Source organism: Corvus kubaryi, unplaced genomic scaffold (assembly GCF_017639235.1).
Source record: "Corvus kubaryi isolate FWS band 111438036 unplaced genomic scaffold, C.kubaryi_AGA036_p1.0 37341, whole genome shotgun sequence".
Classification (NCBI taxonomy): domain Eukaryota; kingdom Metazoa; phylum Chordata; class Aves; order Passeriformes; family Corvidae; genus Corvus; species Corvus kubaryi.
Genome location: NW_024581112.1, coordinates 411,841 through 422,865, shown reverse-complemented (window position 1 = coordinate 422,865; position 11,025 = coordinate 411,841). Strand labels below are relative to the sequence as shown.

General features: G+C 40.0%; 1 protein-coding gene across 13 annotated transcripts in view; it reads right to left on the bottom strand.

The window, feature by feature from the left end:
* Window positions 1-6,609: 6,609 nt before the first annotated feature.
* EMSY (EMSY transcriptional repressor, BRCA2 interacting) overlaps window positions 6,610-11,025 on the bottom strand; it is a 45,605-nt gene continuing 41,189 nt past the window's right edge. For all 13 annotated transcript variants that reach the window (XM_042031413.1, XM_042031424.1, XM_042031416.1 and 10 more), the window contains one exon: window positions 6,610-10,661. In XM_042031413.1, the coding sequence (XP_041887347.1) occupies window positions 10,467-10,661 (195 nt within the window). In that variant the 3' untranslated portion in view covers window positions 6,610-10,466. The remainder of the gene's footprint in view (window positions 10,662-11,025) is intronic.

Sequence of the window (11,025 nt, the reverse complement as noted above, 5' to 3'; positions counted from 1 at the left end):
AATCATATGTTGAATTCAGAACTCACATACATATTCTGCCAGCAAAGTCCTTCAGCATTCATAAAAGAAAACCAGGTACATACAACATCATGGGCTCATGTTTCAAAAATGAAGCATCCAATTAAACGAGTCATTCTTTCCCAAACAGCATTCTTTTTGCACTTCCATAATAACCAAGTCCTATTATTTTGGCAAAACTATTTACTTTTTTCATATGAAACAATTAATTCTGAGTAGCTGTACCTGAAAGCAAACAGAAGTTGAAGCTGTGGCAGAGAAACCCATGGAAATCCAGGGGGGATCAGGTACAATGGTTTTAAACTAAAAGAGGAGGATTTTAGATTAGAAACTCATTTCCCAGAGAGTGGTGAGGCCCTGGCACAGGTTGCCCAGAGAAGCTGTGGCTGTCCCATCCCTGGAAGTGTTCAAGGCCGGGCTGGTCGGGGCTTGGAGCAACGTGATGTAGTGGAATGTGTTCCTTCTCATGGCAGGGGGATTGGAATGAGATTATATCAAAGGTCCCTTCCAACCCAAGCCTTTCTATGGTTCTATGAAATCCGAAGTATAATTGGCCTTTAGTTTTGTGGTTTAACCCATCCACACTACTCATGGCCCTGAGCTACTCTTTGTCCTTAGTGTATTAGGAATTGCAGAGACTTCTTGCTTTTATTACACAAGCAAGCACTATCCTACATAGTTCAGAAGGGACTGGTGTTACCTGAACAGTAATAAAATAGTAATTAATAGTAACGGAAAACTAAATCTGTGTGCTAATATAAGACTGTAAGGAAAAGGAAGCAGCAGGAGCAAGGCTGAGAATTTCTTTCACAAGCAGTTCCCCTGCTAACTCCTCTCTGGTGAGGAGAAGATGGACCAGCACAAGGCAGTAACATTAAGAAGAAATTTTTCAAATGTTTGTGAAAGAACAGGAAAAATATGAACACCCCACAATAGCAAAGTGGGGACATTGCAGCCACAAACTAAGACAAACAAGACTGTAGCCAGGACACTGTGCACAGCATGGAACATGTTGTGGACCTCTGTAGGCTGGGTCCCTGCCAAGCCAACCAGAAGGTATCTACACCAAGCTCTCCCAAGTAGGAGAATTTGTTTTGGTATCGAGAAATTAAATGCAGAAATTAAATACCAAACGACATTTTGGTGATACTCCAACAGCAGCAATAGCAAGTGTTAGTTATTTTAAGTTGCTATTACAATACACATCTGGCCAGGGGAAGCAGAAGACAAGTCTGATGGACAATTCATACCAGAAAGACACATACCAGAATTTCAGGAGTGAGACTATTCTGTTTCATTGGGCTTCTTGTACTGGTTTGGTGGAGACTTGGGACTCTACGAGAAATATTATGATCAGCAGGATGGGCGGAATATAACAAAAAGAGGGCTCAAATCACAAGACTTTGAATTTTCATAAAACATCAAGCCAGAAAGTTAAAACATTAGTTAGAAACAGATTCTTAAGTCTGTAAGAGAAACAATCACCATTTTCCATAGGAATATAATCCAGTCTGTCCAAGTGCATCCTAGTGTTTCCATTGCCTGTTAAATTCCAGGCTCAAAAAATAATGCAGAAGCTGTCATTGCGTTAAGGGACATTGTCATAGGATGCGGCAGCAAATGGGATGGCCAGCAATGGGAAATGTTTTTGCAGTGTGGACTCATTTATTTGTGGAGGACTGCATAGCACCCTGCCAAAAAACAAGGTGAAGGATGAAGACACGCTAGCTTCCTCACAGGAGACTCCACAGGTCCTTGGGGGTCATTATAATGTCTGTCTTTGCTTTTGTACTGCTTAATTTCATCACATCCAGGACTCTTTACACATCCCACAGGAGAGTCGTAATAATTGTGTGGTCGATGTCACCACATATCTCAGTGGTGTGATTGACAACCTGAAGTTTGCAAGCTGATGTGTCACTTCACCTGCTAAGCTCACCAGGCTGCAGAAGGCATTCTCTTCCTTCCTGCTTCTCAATGGCCCCATGAGCTCCACTGACCTGTGCAGTGTATGTCTCTCCAAAGAGAACATGCATGTGTAACACATCAACACCTTGGTCTGTGCCATGCAGTCAGAGTGCCACACACCCTCCTCCAAATCATAAACGACCCAATTGTTTAGGTTGGAAAAGATTGAGTCCCACTGTTACCCCAGCACTGCCGTATTCACCACCAAGCCACGTTCACAACTTTCGGACACTTTCAGGGATGGTGATTCCACCACTTCCGTGGGCAGCCTGTTCCAGTGTCCCATCCCACAGCAAATGTCAGTTCTGTGAGGCAGTCTCCAAGGCATGGAAATCCACATCTTCTAGGCCTGTGGTGAGGAAGCTGTCTCATGCTTTTTTCTACAGTCACCCTAACCAACTAAGGAATTTCTTGGCAATTTCCAAGGGGAACTTCATTTAGATTAGACCTAAAAACCTCCATTCCGTACATTACTGCTGTCCTGCTAATCTCTAGGCTGTACGTTACTGCAATATGACCACAAAGTCAGGGATGAAAAGGACAGAGAAGAAGGGAAAGGGAAATCATGAAGTCCTTTGGAAATCACACAAAGGACACCCTTTCTGCCTGAACCAAGATCAAGAATGTGATTTGTAATGAAAACAAACCTCACTCTCATAAAAAAGTTGTTGAACAGGAAAAGTGATTTCCAGTAGCTTTAAGAATGAAGTTGGATAATTTAAGCTTTATTTTCTAGGAGTGGAAGGTAAGGAGAAAAGAGGTAAGGGGGGGGGGGGGGCTATAGTCCACCTCACTCAGTAACTTGGTAACTTTTTGAGTTCTTTTAAGTTTTGCAGACAATGGTACCAGTACCAAGTCAACCATCTAGGTGCAAACCATGGTTGTGTCTCACCATAACAGGGGCTGCAGCTCTCTGTAGGTGATTTTGGTAGCTCTCCTCCAGTTGTCCTGCTGGCATCTGTACACCATCGTTTTCCACATTTCATCTGTACATACCACATACATCCAAATCAAGCATTTTCCCAGATCTTCGTTCTTCTACCCAGCTTTTGCAATGGGACTAAATAGCTCTGGGGCCAGAGTTGTCCTTGTGCCATCTGCACCTTGACTGAAAGAATTTAAAGGATCCAGGTTACATTTACCCTCAAGTTTAAAGTTTGCAACCCCTGTTCCTCAATCCCAGTTTATTTCATCTTGAAGTTCCTATTTTATTTCCAAACAATAACTTTCCATAAAGCACCTGTCCTAACCCTAACCAAAAGTAACCCCAAGCCCTGTGGTACTTTCACAGTGGCTGATCAGATGAGGCAACTGCTCACTGAGTCCGTGCCCTACTATCAATTGAACTTCATAGCAATTATTTGTAATGCCGCCATTTAGTAAGAATTATTTGTAGTAAAGCCTTATCCTGTGTTCTCTGTATTTAGCAAGCTCTGCTTTGCAGCATGTTCCTGGGTTGTCTTAAGATGCTTTGGCAGATTTTTATTATTAGTTTGGTCTCATTTCTATTTATTGCAGGAGAACTCATGCATCCCTCAGGACAAACTCAGAGGCGAGCACAGTCTCCACCAAATGAGCTTGTGCTTTCTCAAGGAATGGCTATAGCAAGGCTCTGCCCTGACCAAAATCCCTACTTCACAGGGAAGACAACCCTCCGGTTCTCAAATTAGTCATTCTGGGCTTGCATGTGTCACATTTACATGGTAGATTTGAACAAAAGCTGTAAATCAAGAGCTGAAACTGGTCGTGGTCACCTATGGATCTATATTATATATTTTCATGCAAAAAAAGAAGGCTGCACAATGCTCAGTAACAGCTATTACATCCAACTGTAGACTGATGCAGTTGGAAAAAACACTTCCAAGCATTCAAATCCTTCTCTGGACACCTTTTTAATATTAAGAAATACTAGAAAGTGACATCTGATTACAGTGTTTTGTTAGTATCCTGTGTCTCTGCAGTCCAGAAGTGGCAGGGAGAATTGAACAAGTTGAAGTCTGGAGAGGAAAACAAGTATCTCTATTTCTGGGAACACTGCAGCTACAACATTTTGTTCATGCTAAATTTGTGCTTCTTCCTTGTGGTTTGTTCTCATGCTGTTGTTAGCCTCTTCTCAGACCAATATAGTATTTCTATTTCACATCCAAAACAAACCAAGAGAAAAACCAGAAAACACAGCACATACTAGGAAAGAAGAAAAAAGAATGCGTGGGTGGCCACTGGAAAAAGTTGTTGAGTTTCCATTATGGTAGGTTTCCAAAAACCCAGCAGGACATGGTCCTGAGCAGTCTGACCCTGCTTTGAGCAAGAGGGTTGGACCAGATAATCTCCAGAGGCTCCTGCCAACCTCAGTGATGTGTGGGCACAAAGAACTATTCCCAGCTCCTTGCCGTATGCAGGTCTTGGGCAGCATCCTTAACAGCAAAAAAAGCCTGTGCAAAGAGACTTCCAGAGCCTTTAGTTGGTCTCTGGTAGTGATGCCATGAAGATTTTTTTGCCTTTTCTTTTATACCCGTTGTACCTTTTTACAGCCTCTGTATTCTTAGTGCTTTTTGTCTACATTCTTGGACTTGTATGTTCAGCTAGGAGACTAAACATTTTAGAAGCTTCGTAGGTAGGGGTTAGTGTCCAGGGGTTGGTGCCCCAGACACCAAGGTCCTCTGCAGAACACATTCTGTAAACTAAGATAGAACCATCCAGGGGAAGGTTCCTTGGGGTATGGGGCTCATTCAAGCCTCTCATTGGAGAATTGATAGATCTGCTAATTAGTAAGACCTATAATGTTATACCTGATCTTTTGGGGGTGTGCATCGAGGTGTGCATTTCAGTGCATTCGACCTGGACGTGGTGCACCTAAGGATCCTTAAAATAAATACCAAGATAAAATCCCTTTTTCCCTTCTAAGAGTGTTTGACTCTTGATTTTAAGACCAGGAAAAGGTATCAGTAGAGCCTGACATGAAGGAAGTCCTGAAGTACTGGAGATCTATGAGCCTCTGGGACAGTTCTGACTATGAGCTGTGACAAGCTGGTTTTTTTTACCACATAAGACAATTTCCGAACAGTGTTTGCTCTAATGAGTAATAAATTAGGCTCTTACAAGTAAGGATTATCAAAGTTTTAGTAGAAGTGCCATCGAAAAGGATTCATGCTAGGTAGTTTGGGCATTCAAGTGACAGAATTAGATTATCTTGGTCCCTTTCTTCCAAGCCAAACCATTCTATGGAGTCTAAATCCCATAGGTAGTCCATGAGAGACTGGCTATTGTGCCTACCACTCTCTGAAGGGTTCAATGATAGCCCAAAAAGCCCATGGTCCTAATCATCCACTCACAGTTGGGTGATGAGAGTAGCTTTTCTAAATCCATTTAATAAAGGCAGTCACAGAAACCAGGATCACAGAAAATTTCAAAACTGCTAAAAAACTTAGGAGCTGGAAAGCTGATGAAAACACCAAAAATCCTTAACACCCCCCCCCCCCCCAAAAGAGCCATGCAAAAAAAAACCACTAAAAAAAATTTAGCTTTCAAAAGAGGCCAAGGATTGAGCAAAACTAAAATCATAGGAAGTTTTGAGTAGGACCAGATCTGGAGTATTTGTTGGACATTTCTAACAGTCATCAGAGAATCGTAGAATGGTTTGAGATGGAAAGGACCTTATAAATCATCCTGTTTCAACCCTCTCCTGTGGGCAGTCCTGGGCTTCAAAAGTGATTCAAGACCATTTGGTTACTCTTCAGTACACAGCGCTTAAAAACTTAATACCATTTCTGCACCAAATAATTCAAAGACTCTTTTCTCTAGAATTAATGAGCAAGTTCCCAGGTACGGATTTTCCTATTTTAACACTTCCGCAACTTTTCACCAAAGCACACTGAAAATACTCCCCCAACCCATCCAAGATGACCAAGCATCCCCACATGCCAGTCATAGCTCTATATGCCTCAAGGTACCACAAAATTCTCTTTTTTATTTTCACAGTTTAAATCCTTAGCATACCAATGCAACTCTCAATTCATTGCCAGTATCAGACATACGAGGCCACTAGATTTCAACCTGCAGCATCTGTGCTGGTTAGAGAGAAAGACTGCGTATGACAGAAAAGACTATACCATTGTCAATCCCAGTTAATTATCGTCCATCTTACTATTGATTTTTTGAAGTTTACTATTCTTTTTTTTTTTACCTTCAGAGTGTTGAGGCACTGGCACAGGTTGCTCAGAGAAGCTGTGGCTGTCCCATCCCTGGAAGTGTTCAAGGCCAGGCTGGATGGGGCTTGGAGTAACCTGGTCTAGTGGAAGGTGTCCCTGCCCATGGCTGGAGGGTTGAACTGGATGAGTTTTAAGGTTCGTTCCAACCCAAATCATTTGATGATGATACTCTGCCTCTATACCAGACTGAAATGCCCCAATGACAATTTCTTCTTGCAAAGGAACCCACAAACACTAAAAGTACTAAAAGTACTTCTTCCCTAACCTTCTCTTTGATAAGCTATGTTAAGCTCTAAATTTATCATAAGGTGTTTCTTTTCTACTGGAAGAAAACAGATTCAAAGATTCTCAGGACAGACTTTGAGTAGGGGAAAAACTCAGTCCCACAGTGTGGAAGAAAACCGTGCACAGGCTGTTAGCAAACATTCTTCATGGTTTACTTCAAAACTTAGGGAAAGGAGTCCAGCATAGACACACAAGTGCTAAACATACTTTTTTCCCAACACAGGCAAACCCCAAAGCAGTATTTTTCTAGTTCATTATCCTAAATTATGATCAGTCCTCTCTGGATTGAATGTTACCAAGCTGAAACCATCTGCCTTTGTGTACCCCTGTGGAGATGCACAACCACCTTCACCTGTGAAATCCTTAGACTTCGGGAACTATTTTTACTTTAGAAACAAAAGCATTTAGTCTTAATTCAAGATTTTTGATTTTTTAAAAGGCTTCAGGTAGGTTTTTTTTGTTGTTGGGTTTTTTAAATCCCATTGATTTAGTCATGTGTTCTGTTCAAAGGGCCCTAAGGGCCCTTTTTATATTTTGCCCTGAAATTTCAAAAGCTTGCTTTGTCAGTGGGAGAAGGACTGAGACTGAAAATAATTTCACCCCAATGGTTTAACCTTCCCAGACAACATGCAGTCCTCTGTGATTCTCTGTATCTTTAAAACACACATAAATTCCCCCTAGATTCAGTAATTCCTCTAACTTCAGTTCACTTTCTTAGCATCCTTTTTTGAAAATTCATGTGTTACTGCAGTGCCAGAGCACGTTCATTAAACTGCTGAATTCAAAGTGACTCATTAATGCCATTTCACTTGCTCTACAATTTATCCACAGCCTCCTGATAAGATACAAGCCTAGTGCCTGCTAATTCCCTGTACCAAAAATTAACACCACCATACCTACACTTTCTTCTATTCCAAGGAGGGACATCAAATTAATTTCAGGAATGAAAATGCAGCTTATGAGGGAGATAGGATATGCAAATATTATCTTACATACGGATGTTTTATTTTTAGCAGTTTGCTGATATTTATGGGGCTGTGAGAAGTGGATACATGGCTGCAGATGGATGAAGTATCTCAAGGGCACGTAGGAAAAGCTGCACATCTGCCAGGCAGGACAAAAGAACAGGCAGTGATGCCTGGAGTTCATGCAAAGGAGAGAAGGCCAAATGCTCCAAGCACCTCGTCTTACTGTCATTATCAAAAATGATGTAAAAAAAAAAAATTAACATATCTGCCCTACATTTTAGGTCATCTTGTCTATTTCTTATTTAGAATATACACATAAAGGTATTCATATGGTGAAGTGCTGAAACAGACAAATTCAACAGAAGAATCTGAAGAAAAACAAGTTGAAATTTGGGAAAGCAGCAAGAGAAGAGTGTCAAGAATTAACACATTAATTACCAAAGTTCCTTCTTCTAAGTTTCTTACATCACCCCTAGACATCCCCACCATGTGCTTCAACTTGCCAACCTGAAATCAATCACTTCTCTAAGAAACATGTAAAATTTTCAGGTGTTTAACAATTTGCTGTCTTCAAAGAACTGTCAAATAGTCCACTGTAGTTGTCCATACCTTTGCTCCAGTCATCACTAGAGAGGCAAACAAGTCTTACATAAAACAGAATAAATTGGACCAGAACTCAATATAGTAAATGCATCAGGTGTTGAATTCACCTTAGGCCATTTCCTGGTATCTGTTTTTGGCTGGGGAAAGCATATACCTTCACCTAAAACTGAAACTGTAACTTAGGGCAATGTTCTTGGTCATAACTGCTTAAGAAAAATCTTGCTCTCTCTTATATTCTCTTGGCCTTCCCATCCTAGACATGCCAGGGACACTCAAAGCACTGCAAGAGCCCAGGTGACAATGAAAATTTGATACAAGCCAGAAGAACTGTGTGTGTCACCTGCTTTGGGCCTTTCACAGCTGGGTATGAAAATGCAGACCATTCCTTATGCTGACTTACGCAAAGCACAACAGACTGTTCACTGCCAATAACATCAGTATTAAGTCACTTTTTGTCATTTTGTAGTAATGTGGAACTTTCACAACTTAGGCAATAACTTGTTCGCTTTTGTTGATGCCTGTGATTTCATTAAAATAAGAGTAAAAACTCCTGAACAGTTATCAAAACCTGAACTACCTACAATGACATACTGGCAGGGTTATAATTTAACTAAAGAAAGAAATGTGAAATGTTTCATTTATAACATTATTCTCTTCAATCCCGAGCACTATGGACAGCAGAACCAAAACCAATACTTATTTCAATATAAAGGTAACAAAAATAATTTGTTTCATAACCCAGTATTCCAGTATTTGCATGTCAAATTTATCAGAACACTTCTCCACAATTATAAACTACATTATTTTGGAATTAATGCTGATGGAAAAAGAAAACAGAAGGAAAAGAGAAGTATATGAAGGTCCTAGTGACTTTTATAAGGTAATTGAAGTTAGAGAAAACCAAGAGCCCCCTCTAGGGGTTACTGCAAGTTCTAACATAGGTGGATACTCGGGACAGGTATCATAAATGGTTTTTAGGGCTTGTATTTTTTAGTTTGAGTTACTCCAACTGGATTTTAACCTTAACTACAATATCAACAGTAAAATGACAGCTTAAAAAAAAAAGACTGATGCAAAAAGCTGTATTAGACTTTGGATGAAATCTACTTACAGTAGTACTTCAGCACCAAAACGTGGGCAGTTAAGCTTATACATGTATATACAATTAAATGATATGTCAAAGTCATAAAATGCTTAGTTATTTATAATGAAATCTATACAAAACAGTTAAAAACATGGTTTTATATACATTTTGGAAAAAAAAAGTATTGTCTTGATCACCAGAATGCATTAAAACTGGTTCTCTTGTCCCATCTGAACCCAAACCGCTCTCTGTGACTTTTAACTATCACAAAACCCCAATGTATTGCTTCAACAAGCCAAGGCATAAGGCTAATTTTGGAAACCTACCACTGTATATCCATTTAAGCTTTTAAACTCCCCAAATGGTCAACTTTAAAAACAGCATGTAAGAGTAAAATAGAGATCTTTAAAAGTCTTAGCTCACTTGTAAATTCTCAAGTTCAACTTGGAAAGATGTTGAACTATTTATCCCCAATTTTGAAAAACTCATTAATAGCAAAAGACACCTCCTTCTTCCTGGTTTGTACTAGAATTACTAAAACTGCCTGTTTCACAGGAGCTTTTCCAACAACTTGTCTCACTTGAAATTTTATATTTAAATAATTAAACAAAGGTTAACTAGAGTAGATGAGCATTTTGTGTGCTTATGGCACAAAGAAATGCCTCATCTACCATTACCTGACTTCTTGTAAAGCATGAAAACAAAACTCCACTAGCAAATCTACTTTGCTATGAGTTAGTGATTTATTTTGCTTATTTCCAAACATTCACCAACTTGAAAGAATTTTAAAAATATATATTTTTAGGCTTCTGAAAAAAATTTTTAAGTGAGCATGAGTGCAAGAAAGCTAACCAATTCCAAAATTCCTGGGGCTTTTCCAGCACTGTCAGAGACATTTTTTCTCTCACATGCTATTTGAAAATAAAAATAGTTATTAAATGTTTTCTATTTTTTTTTTTTAATGGTGTTTCGCTCAACAGCTAAAAAGACACAACAAAATAATGATCTCTTTTCAGGGAAAGCTGTTTCAGTATCTGGGCATGGGCTTCAATAGCACAAGCTGTAGAATTCATTGCAGATTCGTTTTTGAACAGGAGTACATTCCACTCTCACAGGTTTACTCAATCTCGGTAACTACATCTTCTTTTTTTTCCCCAAAACAATTTTTAAGATGCAGCTTTTGCAATACTGTCTTGTTAAAACACACTGATGCTTCAAGAGTCCAATGAACAATTCTAATAGGCAAAGTGCTCTAAGACATCACAACAGAAGGGCATCTTGGATACGCAAAATCCCAAGATACTTTAAAGTGCACTCCAGTGTCCCTAATCCTTAAGATTGCTCAGCAGAACTTTGAGAGGGGCTGGGCTCAGTGCCGTCCTCAGTGCTACTGTCCACATCTTGCTCCATTGCTGTCTCCTCATCATCGAGGCGCTGACTGGTGAAGTTGTTGAGCTCCAGGAGCCCACTGGGTTCCACCACCACATTGGAGCTGGAGTGACAAGGGATGGAATAGTGAGGGATAGTCTGAAAGAAAGAAAATATTAAGTTTAATGAACAATTTTGAAGGTAAAGGCATCTGTGCAAGCACAGGCATTAATGGAAAAGGGATTATTTTCCCTAACTAAAGCTTCAAAGCACCCTTTCACTGGATTGGGTTGTGAAAGGTAAAATTTGAATAATCTTGCTCTCCAGGCAGTGATGTTGGCTTTTGATCTTCCCTAAAGGTCTGTGACAGCATAACAGATGCCCATCCACCATTCTGCAAACCCAAAGCAGAGATAATATTTTCTTCAGCCTTATCTTTTTCAGACAAGACATGCCGATAAAAGAATAACCCGAGCTAGAATGACTCACAAGGACCATCAAGTCCAACTCCTGGCCCTGCACA